At 37.6% G+C, this 18,693-nt stretch overlaps 1 protein-coding gene across 1 annotated transcript in view; it reads right to left on the bottom strand.

Moving 5' to 3' along the window:
* LOC579218 (serine/threonine-protein kinase rio2) overlaps nucleotides 1–18,693 on the bottom strand; it is a 43,765-nt gene that overhangs the window by 8,247 nt on the left and 16,825 nt on the right. The window contains exons 2-7 of the mRNA XM_030976547.1: nucleotides 15,483–15,621; nucleotides 12,325–12,438; nucleotides 8,974–9,028; nucleotides 8,530–8,650; nucleotides 2,965–3,053; nucleotides 831–1,022 (exon numbers count right to left, since the gene is read on the bottom strand). Of these exons, the coding sequence (XP_030832407.1) occupies nucleotides 831–1,022; nucleotides 2,965–3,053; nucleotides 8,530–8,650; nucleotides 8,974–9,028; nucleotides 12,325–12,438; nucleotides 15,483–15,621 (710 nt within the window). The remainder of the gene's footprint in view (nucleotides 1–830; nucleotides 1,023–2,964; nucleotides 3,054–8,529; nucleotides 8,651–8,973; nucleotides 9,029–12,324; nucleotides 12,439–15,482; nucleotides 15,622–18,693) is intronic.

Raw genomic sequence — 18,693 nt, forward strand, 5'->3', positions numbered from 1 at the left:
TTGCAGGTCATTCTATATTTAGTTATACATGCTAGTCTGTATTTGCAGACTCTGTTAAACTACATGTAGCTATCACTACAGTGACCACAAGCCATTTATGCATACATAATGAGCCCTGTGACCTTTGTCCTCGTGACCCCAAAATCGAATTAATTCAATGGCTTTGCAAGATACATACATGACCTAAGTTTGGCAGGAATCCATCAATCGGTTCTTGAGATAACGCGATCACAAGATACTTTTGCATACACAATGAGCACTTTGACCTCGTGACCCAAAAATCTAATCAATTCATTAGCTCTCCAAGATACATACATGACCTAAGTTTGGCAAGAATCCATCAATTGGTTCTTGAGATAACGCGATCATGAGAACGGGACGGACGGACGGACAACCCGAAAAACAAAATCAAAAGAAAAGAAGTCCAAGAATAAACTCCTACAAGATACTCCTGTAAACACCTTTGTCTGCAGCCTTGTTGTCTTGTCCCATAATGATAACAAACATCTACAATTATTGTTTTAAAAAATTCAATTAGGATACACAGTTGAGGAGAAAAATAATCCAACAATCGCTTTGCAGCTACACAAAACTCTCAAAATCTAATAATCTGATACAACTATTTTCTTTAATGCAATCTTTCATCTGGCAGTTTCTTAAATATTTGGAGATTAAAAGCAAACGGATTATAATTACATAATTACATTTGTAATTTGTTCACTCTACTTGTATAAAAGAGAACTATTGCTGAGCTAGCGCCATGAGCGTCCCTAGACGGTGTGTGCGTTTTATAAGTTTACACTATTATTATTATTATTATATCTACTTACCATTCTGCATTTTCATGAGATGTAGAGACCATCTGTGGGAAGTCAATGAGGGTGATTTGATCCTGATCATCGAGCATGAGATTGAACTCATTGAAATCGCCATGAATGAGACCGTGATTAGCTAACCTAACAATGAGGTTCATGAGGTCATCGTAGACTGAGGCAGGGTCATCTAATGTGTGAACTTGATTTCTATAAAATCATATCAAAAGACCAGTACAAAAATTACATGAATAATCATACATGTTACTCTAAATTGCTGGTTGAACATCTGATCTGTGCACTGCTCTTTGTCTTTGGAGCATATTTTGATTACAAAGTAATTGCACTGTTTAAGTGTAATACCGGTAATATGAAATAAAATATGACATACTAATATCAAAGATTTATTCTTAAAACATATCTTAATACATTGTATATTATTTGCTTATTCATAAGCTCACTTCAAGGTAGCAATGGTTTTTAAATTGTGCTTGTCTTCAGATTTGGGTTCAGAAGTCCAGTCATACTATTCGATTTGATTTCCAAATATTTATTTTACTACAAAATTAATTATTTTTCATAAAGTATAAAAGCAAAATTAAGCAATTACAACTTGAAAAGATTTATATCATGTTTAATGTAAGATCAAGTTATTCATAGGATTAACAGAAGATCAAAATATGATAAAAAAAGAATTTGAACATATGTACACAATATTTCAAAGAACAATAAATAAACACGAAGAAACCATTCAGTTAATTTTCAATATCTAAAAATGGCCATCGTACTCCCTATGTTAACTGGGGGGGGGGGGGGGGGGAGGGTCAATTTGACCCCCTCCCCCCTGTAGTAATTTTGTGACTACTCCGAAACCGCAGCAGTTGTAAAGTTTTCCTTTCATGACTTTTTTCTTTCAAGTCTTACGCATCTTTTAAAATAATATTTTCGAAAATCAGACTTATAGTTACAAAGTCACGTGACCTTTTGTCTTTGCATGTCAGCCCAAAAATTGATTGTTTTTTTTATTTGTGTACAAAACATGGAAATATCATTTTCCTAAAAAGAGATAAAACAATGATTATTTAGTCTTGTTTAAAATTTAGGAGTTTGTTTTGGGGTCAAAATAGTTAAATTGTAGTTAGAAATGAAATAAAACAACAAAAACAAGTCAACGCAAAGCGTAGCATCCCCTCGCAGGGTACAAATGGCCTATATACCCCAGAACAAGTTACCTCCATTGGACTATACTATTATATAAATAGGCAAGGAAGTTAACCACATTTTCACATGTATATAATTAGGTGTTTTTGCATATTTAATGAGCTATGACCTTTCACCTTTGACCTACATACTCAGAAATCGAACTTAGGCTGTACATTTTTTTTTATACCATGTACCTTCATATCGAATTTCCATAAAATCTGTCAAACATTACTCAAGTTATTGAATGGAAACCAGATTCGCATATTTAATGAGCTATGAACCTTAACGTACATACTCAAAATCAAACTTAGGTTCTGTTTTGATACCAAAAACCTCCATATAAAATTTCATTAAAATCTGTCAAACAATACTTAAGTTATGGATCGGAAACCAGATTTGCATATTTAATGAGCTATGACCTTTGACCTACATACTCAAAAATTGAAGTTAGGCTGTGTTTTGATACCATGTACCTTCATATAAAATTTCATTAAAATCCGTCAAACATTAAGTTATCGATCGGAAACCAAATTTGTTACGGACGGACGCACGGACGGACGGCGAGGGGATAATAATAAAAGACATACGGGTTAGTTAAAAAAATAACAAAATACATAAGAAATTATCAAAACAAGAGATAACGTAAGGAATAACCTGGCTCTTCCAATTTTTTTTTAAAAAGAATGCTTAAATATGAAAGTGTGAATTTTATTACCTTATTTGCATAAATTACCATAAATATGCAAATGAGTGAATTTTTCAAAAAATTGAAATAACCATAGTGTTCTATACGCTTCACTTGACATGCATGCAAATTTGTGCGGCGATCAGCTGTGAAACGGCCAAGATCTTAAATGGGGTTAAATTGACCCCCCCCCCCCCAGTAAAAACCCGCTCTGAAATAGCCCAGTTAAAATAGGGTTAAACTGGCAATGGAACATGTACTTACAATGGATATGCATTCATTAGTTCCATGACCACACAGTGTCTGCTGAAGTCTATTGGTGTTGGCACAGGAAAGCCATGGTCATACAAAGCCTGGAGGAAAATTCAATGAAAAATTATTTATAGTCAATGAAACATTATGATACACTTTTGTGAAAAAATAAGAAAGTGAACTTGCTGAACCTTGGCATCTAATCAAAATTAAAATGATAGCAAGGCTTTAAACTTGTCATTTGAAGTTAAAATAATAACAAGTGCTGGGAGATAGAGAGAAAAGGCTGGACTGGAACCTACCGGAAAATTTGCTAATTTTTTTCCCATACCCAGAATCGGAAAACAGGAATATCTGATAAGCTTTGACAGTTGACCTACAAGTTACGATACTATTATGAGCGCTGTCAAGACTGATCTCACTGTGATGTTAGGATCAACAACGCTATGTCCCACCATGGACCTATTACGGATGGACATTCAACGTGACTCTTTCTTTGATCCAATGATAGTCACCGCCTTCTGATTATGTGCATCTTAATGAGAACATTCAGCTGTTTTAACAATAACGACTGCGTAAGAATTTTTGGTCATTGACAAAGGAGCAGTTTCCCTCTCTTGGGTTTTGTTTGGATGGTGTGCTCTGTATGAGTGTGTCTTAAATGAAAGCATCTCCAATGGGGAGCAGCAAAGTTGAAAAGCAGACGATTTTGGTGATATGAAATGTATTATTACTGATTCGCACACACCCATGACTAGTGCTGTAACATCACGGATATCTCCAATTCCGTTTAACCGCCAGTCAAAACCGGACGGTTTTCGGTTAAACGATTTTTAAAAAAATTTAAAAAAAAAAAAAAAAAAAAAAAAAAAAAAAAAAAAAAAAAAAAAAATCGTTTTTTTTTTTTTTTAAGTTTTTTTTTTACCAACTCTGTCGGCAACTTTCATTTAACTGCGAGGTGCATTTAAAGGGGCCGATTTGTGCTTGTGAACTTGTCACAAATAATAGTAACAATGTTGTTTTTAGAAGAATGTGTAAGATCATTAATGTAAATTAAAAACAGTAGAGGACCTAGGACAGAACCTTGTGTAAAAGTTGGATGAATTATTATTGTAAACTACATAAATGATGAGATCTATTACAAAGATTACTTTCAAACCAAGATGACAGACAAATTGGAGTGTTGTTCTAGTTTTGGTGTGGTGAGTCAACACACAGATTACTGAGCTGGGAGACATTGCCAGGCATAGCGCCAGGTGGAGGGGCATAAATCGAAACTTTAAAAAAAAAAAAAAAAAAAAAATATATAAAAAAAAAAAAAAAAAAAAAAAAAATTAAATTTTTTTTTTTTTAAAAATCGGGAAAACGAAACCGTCCAATTGAAAACGGAATCCGCCATGGGCGGTCGGATACCGGACGGTTAAACGTTTGATTACAGCACTACCCATGACCTTATAAAACAGTTAGAAGGCCATGATCTTTATAAGCCCTGTGCTTTGTAACTCTGGAATATTATGAGGAAATAGGGGGAAACGGGATTTTAAATCACAACCCAAAGATAAAAAAAATAACCTCTATGTGGTAATATCAACATGTTTTCCAAATAAAATACATGTACAGTACACGGAACAACAATTTACGATTATAAGCCAGAACTGCACATCGATTTTCCATGATTTAGGCGAGTTATTATCTTCTGCGCATGTACATGTAGATTAACATATGTAAAATCACTATCTTGATTCGGTCCCGGCTTTTTGGCGGCGACCATGATGAGATCAAAGTGATGAAACATGTAGGGAATGTTATTGAGACGACGTTGACGGAGACAATCACAATGAATTCATTAAGAAAACGATGAATGTCCATTCGTAATAGGTCCATGGTCCCACCAAGCTGCCTGATCTACAGCACATGGTAAGTAACTGTGATTTAGCGCTGGAAATGCTGCAAAGACAAATTTCTCTTGAATGTACAAGCAATGTTTGAAAACAAGGGAAACGCTCTCGGCGGTCTCGCCTGCATAACGCAATTCAATATGATAAACCAGAACGTCAATAAAGTAGCGCTCATCCGCATCTTGCAACAACAAATATCTTAAATTTTATGTGGTACACTTTTGAACTGGTCAAAAAATAAAAATTTGAAGCCCTGGAAGGGACATAATTTCATTTCATTTGCATAAAGTACCATACATAATCAATGGAGCAAAATCTCACAATTCTGTGTAGAAGTTTAGTGTTCCAAATTTAATTCTACCAGATAAGGCAAACCAAATCAAAATCGGTCAAGAAATGAGGGAAAAGAAGCAATTTTTGTTATTTTTGGAATAAATTTGCATAAATTACCATAATTAATTAATGGAGAACAATTTCAAAATTCTGTGTAGAAGTTTAGTGTACCAAAGTTAGCTCTACGATATAAAGTAAACCAAATCAAAATCGGTCGACAAATGAAGGAGAGGAAGCCTTTTTTGTGATTTCGAATAAATTTGCATAAATTAGCATAGATAATGAATTTCACGATTCAGTGTAGAAATTTTAAATCTCCCTCCTAGCCCTATCATATGAAACAATTAGAATCAAAATCGGTTGAAAAATAATGAAAAAGAAGCATTTTGAAAATCTTGATGTTGATGCCACAACAAAGTCTAAGTTTGTTGACCTTAAATAACCTTTGACCTTAACTTGGTGACCTGAAATTCTACTCACATGATTGGGGAGACTTGATAACCCTATAGTCCAAGTTTCATTGACTGAGACCTTATACTTTCAAAATAATATCAAAAATTCAAAAACTTAACCTTAGGTTAAGTTTTCGATGATGATGCTACAACATAGTCCAAGTCTGTTGACCTGAAATGACCTTTGACCTTGACTTTGTGATCTGAAATTCTACTCACATGATTGGGGATACTTGATTACCCTATAGTCAAAGTTTCATTGACTAAGAACCAATACTTTAAAAATTATATCAAAAATTCAAAAACTTAACCTTAGGTTAAGTTTTTGATGTTGACGCGGCCGCCACCGCCGCCGCCGTCGCCGTCACCGGAAAAGCGGGGCCTATGTCTCGCTTTTTGCTACGCAGGCGAGACAAAAACTTGATTTTTAATGTAAATCAACTCACCTCCGTTTATTGGAGGAAATGTCTGAAGAGGACATGGAATATACTGGCCTTGTACAGACTTATTAGGGAACAAAATAAATAGAAGAATAAAAGCTTTTTAAAGCTCAGATTCCCGCTGATCATGTAATACATGATAACATAACTTTTTACAGGTTTTTTGCCAGTCTTCTTCACAAATTCAACTTCCGAACAGAGCTGGACCAAAAAACCCAAACTGGAAGGTTTCTGGTACCCACAACGGAAACCATAACTATAGCTTTTCTATTGGCAGCAGGCGCGGATCCTGGAGGGGGCTGAGCGGGCCTTGGCCCCCCCCCCCCCCCCCCCCCAAAAAAAAAAAAAAAAAAGGAGAGAGAGAGAAGGAAAAGAAGGGAAAGGGAAAGAGGAGGGAAAGGGAAAAAAGGGAAAGAGGAGAGAAAGGGAAAGAAGAAAAAAGAGAATGAAGAAAGGTAAAGGATATCAGTTGCAATTTTCCTGCCAACAAGGTGTAGATCGGGGGTGGGGGGGCTTTGGGGAAATAAAATTCAAACGTGGTTTATTTTTAATTCCATAACGGTGGTTTACATATAATGCTGAAATGACATAATTTTCCGAGATTTTTCCTCACTTTTAAGTAAATTATACTATTTATGTATTTGTTGAAAAATGACAAATTCCTAAATTTACAGCCAGGCAAGAAAATACTTCTTGAGATGCCTACATGTCAGGGCCCACAGAACGGCGGGGATCGGAATCCTGGAGGCCCCCCCTCCCACTCTTTTTGAAAAATATATTAAAGAGAAATAGAAAGAAAGAGAGCAAGAAAGAAAAAATAGTTACATGTAACTGCCAGTGTCACATTAACATGAGGTATCAAAATATGCTCATCTGACAATGATTAAATGCCAAAAACTCGAGGGCCCTGCCCCCTGGATCCCACCTATAGGGCCCTAAGGCGGGCCCTTAGATGCTCATCTGTCGGTAATTTAATGCCTAAAACCCCTGATTTCTGGGGGCTCTGCCCCCTGGACCCCACGCCAAATATTGTCCTGCCAGTGTCACAAAATAATAAGGTATCAAAAAATGCTCATGTGACCGTAATTAAACGCCTAAAACCCCTGAGCTTCCGGGGGCTCTGCCCCCTGGACCCAACCAAGAGCCCTAAGGCAGGCCCCTTGATACTCGTCTGACCGTAATTGAGTGCCTAAAACCCTTGAGCTTCCAGGGGCTCTGCCCCCTGAACCCCACGCCAATTAGTGACCTGCCAGTGTCACAGTTAGGTATCAAAATTATGGTCATCTGACCGTAATTAAATGCCTAAAACCCCTGAACTTCCGGGGCTCTGCCCCCTGGACCCCACCAATGGCCCTAAGGCGGACCCCTGAATGCTAATCTGACCGTAAATTATTGCCTTAAACCCCTGAGCTTCCAGTGGCGCACGAGGTATCAACATATGTTCATCTGACCGCAGGTGCATAGCCAGGGGGGGGGGGGGGGAGGGTGGTCCCCCAAAAAAGAGAGGAGTGAAAAGAAAGAGGATGTAGGAAGAAAAGGGAGTAGACAAAGAACATTTTTGAAATTCAGACAGAATCAAGAGTCGAGAACGGTACAACGAATCGTTTTCTTTCTCTGATGATTTAATGAAACGTAAAAGCTTCACACGAGAGGGGGAAACTGAATTTAGAAGAGGATTAAAAGTCATAACGGTACAACGAATCGTCTTCTTTTGCTAATGTTTTAATAAAACGTAAAAGCTTGCAGGAGGGGGAAAATAAATTCAGACGAGGATTATTTTCGTGAGCGGTACAACGAATTGTCTTCTTTCTCTAATAATTTAATGGAACGTCAAAGCTTCCGCGCTTTGCGCGGGAGGGGGGAAACTGAAGTTAGACGAAGATGAAGAGTCGATAATGACACAACGAATCGTCTTCTTTCTCTAATGATTTAATGAAACGTAAAAGCTTGCGGGAGGGGGGGAAAACATAATTCAGATGAGGATTATTTTTGGGAACGGTACAACGAATCGCCTTCTTTCTTTAATAATTTATTGAAATGTCGAAGCTTCCGCGCTTCGCGTAGGAGGTAGGGGAAAAACTCGCCTCTCCCTGCACCCACCCCCCCCCATTACGTCACTGCTGGTCACCATTACGTACCAATATTTGGCTCGCATAATTTCAAATTTGGGCCTCCCCCCCTAAGAAATCCTGGATCCGCGCCTGATTGGCTGTGCCCCAATTTGTTTGGTATAAATCAGGATCCAAAAAAATGTTTTCAGCTGTCCATCCAATCACTGATGTAATCATTCATAATTGAATGAATGAATACATAAATATGCAATAAATGAATACTAAAATAACTATATTCTACATTTCAGTACATTAGAAAAATATCACACAATAATTTCCTCAACAGATACAAGAGTCGTTGAAACTCATAAAGCAGAATAATTTGAATATTTTGAATTCTAACCTTCATGAATGCAAACTCTTTCATAGCAGCCAGACGAGACAAGTAAAGCCAAGATGCGCTCTTTCTCTTCCCAAGATAGTCACGCTTCTCTTTCAGCTTGCGAAATGATGTCCTCCCAAGTCTGCATAACAAAAAACAAATACAGTACAATTAAGATCACAATGATAGTGTTACATAAGAGTAACATCAAACAGAATATGTAGTTTACACGGAGGAAATTTTATGAGCCTTTAAATTGTAACCCCCCCCCCAAAAAAAAAAAAAATATTAAGAACATTTCTTTGGTTTCCTAATGTCAACCATAAATATTTCGATACACAAGTATTAAATTATGTGAGTGGAATTTTCTTTTCCATCAACAAAGGAATTATCCTTTTTTTTTCCCCAACAGGAATGCAATCATAAAGTGAAAGAAAGCACATAAATTAAAGTCATTCATCTTACCTATGTAACTTGAGTGCCAACTGTTCATCATTGTCATTGGCAACAATGTAAATATCTAAAATGCAAATGTGATAATTTTTGTTTATTATTAAAACACAATAAATGTTTAACTTTATAAAAATCAAGCAGTATTTTAACGACATTGAAATAAATTCATTTATTAGTGGGAGTGCATGAGAAGTCTGCAAGCACAAAGCACAGGCTCTAATTTGACACTTTCAACAATTCCTATATATATATATATATATATATATATTTTTTTTTTTTTTTAAAGTACATGATTTTTTTTCTCGACCCCTAGGGGAAGCGTCTTATACACAGAGATTTACAGTATGTGTGTTGTGAATGGGATTATGCACCACGTATGACAACTGAGTGAAGGAGCTGCTGAGTGCTTTACCTGCACCTGCTCTAGCCCAGTGAGCGATTGCTATGAGTGTGAGTTGAGCTTCTCTGTCCGTCTCTGAGTCTTTGCATTTCTTTCCCCTTCAGTCCATTTTTCGTCATTCCAAAACTTTTTACACTGGTCGTTGTTAGTTGATTGTGTATGTTGAATTTGTAAATCTAGATATATATAGTAACTAGCAGGACCCGTGGAAAATCCACGGGATTCTAGGGGAGGGGGCCAAATAGATAGATAGATAGAGGCCTATGTGCTAACCAAAAAAAAATTAAGATTATCTTTATATAGAGAATTTTTATAATATATGCTGTTTGACCATGAATGGCGCATCGTAAAACAAACTATGTCAGATAGGATCTCGATAATTACGATTTATTCCCATTATTATTGTTGTGATTTCAATGTAGTTTCATGAAAAGACTACATATGCAGAGGCTTGGATTATGATTATGTTGGCATTGTTCACAAAATGTGTATAATTATTTTCAAAGTAAAGATTTTACGCGAAAAATCGGACGGTTCGTGCACAAATTGACTCGACTGTGTGTGGGACTGTGAGCGTAGAATCCAGTGAAAGATTTTTTTTTCGGGGACTCGATCTATATCAAATTTTGGGAAAATTTTTGGGGGCTACTTTTTTTTATCTTTCGGGGGCTCATTTTTCTTGGGCTAATTTTTCATTAATTCATTTAAAGATGCAGTTTGTTTAGTTTAGTAGCGTAGTGTTACGTAAAAAAAGGCCGTGAATTTTGTTAAACATATTAAATTGTTTGCGTCTATCTTGCGTACTTTTTTGCGTCCCTCAGGGTATAGTAACGTAGGCCAGCGTACTCTCAGCTCAGCGTAGTTGGTACGCAACTCTACTATGGACCCCACGCCAATTAGTGATCGACCTGCCAGTGTCACGAATAAGGCATTAAAAATATGCTTATCTGACCGTAATTAAATGCCTAAAACCCCTGAGCTTTCGGGGGTTCAGCCCTTTGTACCCGTGGACACCACGCCTGCACTCAAATCGCTTTGAGTTACCTGACCCCCCCCCCCCCCCATACTTTAAAATTGATTTGATGCAAGAACTGTATCATACTAAAAGTATTATGTTTTTAAACGACCATGACGACCGTCTGATTTTCTTGTGAAAAATGATTATCGAAATTCAGTATACAACTATACATGGCCAGAATAATCACAATCCAAGCCCAGGTTTCATACATCTATTCACGAAACTATATTGAAATCGGGGCAATAATAGCAATTTCAAAGTGTTGTTTAGACTCTCCTCACACCCACGGACAGACCTGGCTACGTACTCCGGTCACCGCTACTCCATGCTCACACACTCAGCTCCGACAGCACCGCCGACAGCGGCGCTCAGCTGCCGTGGCAATACACTGTGGACTCAAGGCAGTTTGCAACTGAACTGTCACGTGAAGGCGTACTATCACAGATCTATTTGCGCTATTCTTGTAGTGATTTCGATGTAGTTTTCATGAAAAGACCAATAAAACAGAAGCTTGGACTATGATTATGTTGGCATAGATCACAGAATTTGTATAATTATTTTCAGAGTAAAGATTTTACGTGAAAATAGGTCCATGGTTTGCGCCAGTTGTCGCAATCGCCTCGACTCGAATCGACTGTGGTGTGTGCATGTGTGTGACCTGAGAGCGTGTAATACACGTACTACAAAGCATATCCTATAGAAAGACGCATAGCACGGGTAAGCTCAACCCGTTGAGGATACATATTGGCTACATCCCCTCACCCGGGTGAGTCGTCTGTTGATGTGTATTTCTCTTACACGCTACAAAGCGAACCCTATAGCAAGAGGTCTTACTCGGGATATGCCGCAGCTTTTTCAATGAGACTTGCTACACCCGTTGACGCGAGTGGATTCTCGTCCATCGTGTGTCTCTTCGTCTCTCTTTGATAATTAGACAGAGGGCGGGTGCACGCCTTGCCGACTCGCTCTCGCGGGTTCGTCGCCTCCTCGCAATCCGCGACGCCCGCCGTGCTCTCGTCCGCCCGTCCTCCCCGGCCGCCCCGAAACCGTGTTTAACGGCATGGACGTCGATCGCGGGGTCGAGGTGGCACGCGGGTTACGGGAGACAGACCTCGTGGAATTGTGCCGCCCTCCCCGCGCCACGGCGGAGGCGGGCGGGGTCGGGGAAAGACGTTTTTGAGGAACCGTTTTGTACCCGTTTGGACCCCCCGCGGCGATTTTGCGTATTAGTAATATAGATGTATTGTTGAGTGAAGAAACAATAAAGAAAACCTGCTGTGCAGGTGTTCCTTTCTCTTCTTTCCCTCCTTTCTGTCTTTCTAACAGAATATCTACCTTTTTGGCCTGATGATGATGCCATGTAAAGAAAGAAGATAAATTCATCTACTAACCTTACATTGATGACAAGGTACTAACAAATTTATTTTTTACCTCATGAGTTTGCCATTATGGTATGTATTATGTGTGTATTCAATGCATGCATTCATATTTGCGATCATATTCATAATTCTTGAAGGTGCATTCGTAATTTCGTACAGAGGGTCTGATTTCCTATACAATGACAATTTTTTTTTAAATAGTTGGCAGCTATGGCAATGTTGTTCTTATTCTTAGTCCTTTAAAACATACATTCATTGATGGCTCAATGGTCTTGGGTTCGAACACCATTTGATGCCCTAGTGCCCTTTGGTAAGGCATTAATCCTCAATTCCCAGCCCCTTGGAGAGAACTTGAAGCCCTCATCCCCTGGATGCTTACTTACACGCAAACACATGCTTTCTTAACAGTCAGGTAAAACAAACCAACCAATCAACCAACCTTTTTATTGTATGCATGAATTCTACTGCTTGTACTTGTTAGTAACATTCATACAGTTATGTTTTGTGCAATAAAATATGAATTATGAATTCATCATGCAGATAACAACAGGTCATATGGCACATACCTGATTCCTTGCCAACTCCTATTTGATTTCCAACTGATGCCACTGCATCTCGTGCAACAAGAGCTTTCAATGCAAGATAGTCATACCCTGGATAGGTTAGCCGATATCCAGATACTGCAAAAGAGGTTTGATAGTATAGTAATAATGACTGCTTTGAGAGACATAGTTGGTTTTATACGCTCAAGGGGAGGTTACAATTGTGCTATTACCCGAGGCATGCCGAGGGCAATGGCACAATCGTAACCTTCCCGAGAGCGTATAAAAACAGCTATGTCTCAAATATTAAAGCAGTCATTATTACTTTTATATACTGAAAAAAGAGTCCAACTTATGACACCACCTTGGCTTTTCTCTGGTTTATCTGCACATGTATCAACACAAAATTATGGTATCTGCCATAGACTTTTGTCTCAGAAAGTGAATGCGTAACAACATTCAAGAACAAAAGGCAGTGGGGTTACAAGTTCCCCAAAAATGATTTCTACTGCACAAAATAGCATATATTCTGTGCTTTCAAATGCGTTACGCCCCAATTCATAACGTTAATGGTAATTTAAGATATGCAACAATGTCATAATTCGTAGTAGAAGTTTACGTGTTGTAGCTGTAGCGACTTAAACGTATACGCACACAAGAACAAGAACAAATGTCTAACAGTTTTTATCGTGAATTTCACGTACCCTTTTGGTGTTCTTGTCAGCAGAATTAATCAAGTCTTGCAATTGATCATCATCGAGAAGTTGAAATCAAGGAAGAGTTTCTTCTGCAATTTTTGCCTTGTTTGGAAACTATAAGTAGAATCTAGGCCGGATTTAGTAGTGCGATCGACATAAAAAAAACAACTAAGCTAGCGACCAATTCGCACACACACAATGTGTGGTATCCGCGCTCGCTCAGACCAGATTTTAAAACGTGTACCATATAACATGAGTTATATACCTCACTTAAGAAATCCAGCCATCTGATTGGTCGAAATTGCAGTCGTGGTTTTAGCCATTCCCGTAAATAAACAAAAAATGCCAAACCTATGAAATAGTTCTAGAGTAAATCAGTAAAATCCCGACAAAATTCCAGTTTCCGGGAAAATAGTTCAATCTTGATGAAATACCCATTGGTTCACGTGTTAAAATTTGGTTTGAGCGAGCGCAGAGACTATACATTGTGCTTGATTTTTAGATTTTTTAATAAGACGACCGTACCGGCGATGTCGATCGCACTTCTAAATCTGGCCTAGATTCTACTTATAGTTTCCAAATAAGGCAAAAATGGCTGAAGAAACTCTTCCTAGATTTCAACTTCTCAATGATGATCAATTGCAAGACTTGATTAATTCTGCTGACAGCAAGAACACCAAAAGGGTACGTGAAATTCTCCATAAAAATATTCAAAGATTAGGTCTAGATCTAGGCTACCTACAAGTTATCAACACAGACCTGGATAGCGTAAACAAACTTCCAAATTCGGAGCTGGACAACGTAGATCTAAGCCTAGATCTAGGCCTACTCCAAAAGTTTTATGCTGGTGCTATAGGCCTAGACCTTCTAGGCCTGAAGAAGTCAATGTTAACTATTAGATTCAGACTTCAGCATCATTTCCTCTATTCTAACCATGTCGACATCATAAATTAAGCATGAAGATTTTTTCCATTTCAACAAGAGTTTTTAAGTGTTTTTTAGCAATGCTTAAACAAGAAGGAAAGGGAGTTGTGACTCACAAACCAGCTATCTCAGCAGAAGACATGGAAAAAATCCAAGGTTCGCTTGATTTGGATGATCCTTTAGGTCTTCAGTACAAGGTATTTATTGATGTTATGACATTCAACAGCTTCAAAACTTATAAGGAATTAGGCCTAGGAGGAAAATGCTACATAGATTCCTAGAGGCTAGATCTAGACTAGTCTAACTCTCAAAGGGCGTGTTCACACTGCAGTAAGATAGCGCGGTCTATCGTAGCACCCCCTTTTTGAGAGGTCCTGTTGCCATGACGCATGACGTCATGAGGTCCGAGCGGTCAACACTCCTAGTTCGTAATAGCGCGCAAAGTCTTTGACCGCTCTGACCTCATGAAGTCGCGCGTCATGGCAACAGGACCTCTCAAAAAAGGGGGTGCTACGATAGACCGCGCTATCTCACTGCAGTGTGAACACGCCCATAGATACACTCATAAAAAACAACTGTGCAGATAAACTAGAGAAAAGCCAAGGTGGTGTCATAAGCTGACTCTTTTTTTTGGTATATAAAGGTAATAATTACTGCTTTAATATTTGAGACATAGTTGTTTTTAAACGTTCTGTGCTATTACCCTCGGCACGCCTCGGGCAATAGCACAATTGTAACCTCCCCTTGAGCGTATAAAGACAACTACCGGTATATCTCTCAAAGTAGTCATTATTACTATAATATAATGTATACAATAAAAAAGGCAAATGCTCATTCGTTACATTTAAAGATCTATGAATAAGGTAAGGGTTGTATATGACAACAGGATGCATCAATACACAGTAAGTCTACTTCATGACAAGGTATTGTCAAACAAAATTCAGAATTGATGCAGTTTGATTTGCATAATTACAACAAAAACAAATTTGTAACTCATGACTTCCTCTACAACCCTTATGCTACATGTATTTGAATACAAGACCCTTCAACGTTTTAAGAATATCATGTTTCTGATATCACATCTGCAGTAAAACAAAATCTTTCAAACAAAATATTGACTGGGAATTAGATAGACATGACTCACACTTTCTTTCTTTTTCTCTTACATGTACAGAGTGAAATATTTTGGTTTTTGCAAACCAGGCCCTTGTTCACATTTTATTTTTATTATCTTATTTTTATTATTTTATTATTATATGCATATTTTTTGGGGGGGGGGGGGGGGGGGGGGGGGGGGAGGGATAGGCAGGTATGGATTCGGATTGATAGTTATAGGGGTCAGTACATACCAAACACCTGTTAGTTCAGAGTTGTAAAATAAAAGACAAAAGTGGAAAATGAGAAAAATAAAAATAAAGCCGAAAGGTTGGGAGGTCTGTTATGTGAAGCATCTTACGTCATAATTTAAAAAAATTGCTGAGGTTTTGCCACGTCATGTCTAAGCGAGCCTTAACAAGTGCATTATGAACCTGTTCACCTCAGCACATTCCCCTTAATTACCTTTTCCATGCTCCCAAGCAATGAGTTTATTCCTGACAAGTTCCTTTAGGACTTTATGACATCCTCCGTGACGGAGATTGGCAATTGATGCAACCAAGTTTGATGGGACTATCTCATGGTTTTTCATGCCCATTTCAAGCTGTAAAGCAAACAGAGAATAATACAACAAACCAATTACCACACTAAAAATGTATCAGTCACCTCAAAAAATAATTGGTGTATTGCCAGAATATATAAAACCAACCTAAACTAGATGGAACTTCGACTGCACGCAGGCGAAAATGATGCTTCCCCCATAGAGTGATTTCACTAACCAAAACAGAAGCAATTTTTCAAAATCAAGTTTAATTGTAATCTATTAAAGGTACTACAGTATGTCCCATTTGCAGGCCCCAAAAATGTAAAAGTTAAATTCCAACTGCATTTGAAAGATAATACTTATTTAGAACTTCCCTAAAAAAGTTGGGGGCTTGAAAATGTCTTCAAGTGGGAAAATAATGACTATTAGTTGTCAAATCGACTTTAGGGCTATAGAGCCCAAAAGTAATAGTCTTGATTTTCAGACAATTGTACCGAATGGTCATACGTTTTATGCTGCGCAAAGATTCAATCAGTTTAATCTTGGCCATCACAAGAAGTGGGTTATTGATGTAGACAAATGCTCATGTACCCTTTACAACTCTTTTCATGTATGTTATTACCAAAGAAGAAAAAAAGCCAGTCAGTCACTCAATAGTGTCTGACAGTGAAGTCTAGCAAGTAAACAGGTTTCCTTGCATAATTTGAATATGAGGACACTGCTAACGTTTAAATTTCACAGATAGAACATACATGACATATTTATAATTCCTGCAAAGTTCTACAGAATTTGAGGTTGGCTGCAAAAGGGACATAGTACTCTCAAGACCCCAAAATCTACTAAGTTCATTGGCTCTGCAAGATAAATACATGTTTTGAGTTTGATGGTAATCCGTCTATTGGTTCTAATGATAATGCGATCACAAGCTATTTTTGCATTCATAATGAGCCCAATGACCTTTGACCTCATGTCCTCAATATCTAATCAGTTCATTGGCTCAGCAAGATACATCGATGACCTAAGTTTGGCAGTAATCCATCCATCGGTTCTAGAGATAACGTGATCACTAGCTATTTAGAAATAATATTCATAGGGGGAAAATGGGAAATTTTTATTATCCATATAAAGAAAACAATTAGTGGATAGCGAGGCAATGACGTCACAGACTCATGAGTGAGTTGCCGATTTGTCTCGTGATTTTCAAAGTTTTTCATGTCATTACAAATTCATAACTTTTTTTAAAATTAGTTTCCCATTTTGCTCAAACTTTCTTTGATCGGTTTGTCTGATTTTTCTGCTTCTATTCTATTCTGTTTCTATTTTGATTATTTGAATTTAAACGACTTAAAGATGAAGTTGAGTTCTGGTCATGCGATTACATTGTGAAAGAAACGGTGTGGAATTGATCAGAAAAGGTTGATCATCTAGCATATAAGTATTTGTGCGTATTGCAAGGTTCTGGAATCATCAAAATGATAAGAAATTTGGCTAAGTCTTGGTAAAGTTACAAACACTGTACACAGAAAGATTTATAAGGGACTACACGAACATGTGGCGTAAAAATCCTACCCCAGATTTTTACGATGTTACATGACATATTTTCAGGAACACGTTTGATCTGATGTTCTTCCACACTTGCGTAATAACAATGATAACGCTCATAGTCCTGTAGAAGTTTTTCAGACCTGGAAAAGTTGATAAGTACAAGATTCTTTTGTTGATTTGTGTTCTAGATGGGTATTTAAGTAAATTCAGCTTGGTTGCCAGCTTGGCAACCTTGGGCAACTTTTTTAATAGACATATTTGCGTAATCATCTAATTAGCATATGTGCAATATGAAATAATGTTGCTAATCTCAATCCAGGAAGCTTGAAACAATAATACAAATTTTCAAGGGTTTTCTATGACGAGGAATTCATTTATGGCACCAGTTTTTGATTCCAAGTAATGCAATTGTCTTTAATAGCATAATTAGCATATGTACAATGTATGGACTTCATTGTCATTGTTTATCTATATACATGTAAAGCCTGAAAATGGTGCAATGCAACATTGCAAATCAATTTTGAACGACTAATCATTAATTCATGAGAAGATATTCCATTTATATGTAGTATAATTAGCATAATTAGCATAATAATCTAATTAGCATATATGTGCAGTATGTAATAATGTTGCTAATCTTAATCCAGGAAGCCTGAAAACATGGATAATATGACTTTTTCCGGAATTATGCCACAAGCTTGAGCAATGTCGGGCTTGTACTCTCAATGGTTCTGGCTTTGGTATAGCATATGGTGTTATAGGATCTGACTTCAGTGATATGATGCATGCACTGAGATACTTTTGAGCTTGCGATACTTAACAAATCTGAATCCGAATTCTATTCGGCGCGACCGAATGCTGGGCAGAAAAATGCTCCGCCTTCTTTTGGAAGTATTTTGCTTATCATCTTTCTAGAATTTTAAGTGACTATAAAATCCTGTTAGAGGAATAAACTTCTTTTCTTTTGATGGGTAGATTGCCAAATAAAAGAGGTAAGAATTCAAAATATTAGCGATTTCCCCTTTAGTGACCGAATACCGGGCGCTCTACCCTAAAGAGTCCAACAAATAGGATTTTGTCTTTAAATGGCCGAAAAACCCCTCATGTGTGTATTGACTACCATGTTTGCAATTGCTGTCTAGAGTACTTATTAGCACCTAGTTCAGCGCTAGGGGTCAATCAGTACGCATTACCATTGACTCTCTATGCTTTGCTGGAGTGCCCAAAGTTGACAGCCCTGATTAATTAAAGATAAAGACCAGTTATGGTCGTGCGATTGCATTGTGAAAGAAACGTTGTGGAATCGATCAGAAAAGGTTGATCATCTAGCATAACTATTGGTGTGTACTGCAAGGTTCTGGAATCATCAAAATGATAAGAAATTTGGCCCAGTTTAGGTAAAGTTACAAGCACTGTAGACAGAAAGATGTTTATGGGACTACGCACACGTGCGTTTATCTCTCACACACCAATAAATAAATGTAGGGTGTCTGGACGATTTTTCAATCTTCAATTTGGGATTGTTTTTCACCATTTTTTTTAAATATGTGAATAAAAAGTGCAATTATAATAATATATTTCAAATTT

Source organism: Strongylocentrotus purpuratus, unplaced genomic scaffold (genome assembly GCF_000002235.5).
Source record: "Strongylocentrotus purpuratus isolate Spur 01 unplaced genomic scaffold, Spur_5.0 spur5_scaffold_9, whole genome shotgun sequence".
Lineage (NCBI taxonomy): Eukaryota > Metazoa > Echinodermata > Echinoidea > Camarodonta > Strongylocentrotidae > Strongylocentrotus > Strongylocentrotus purpuratus.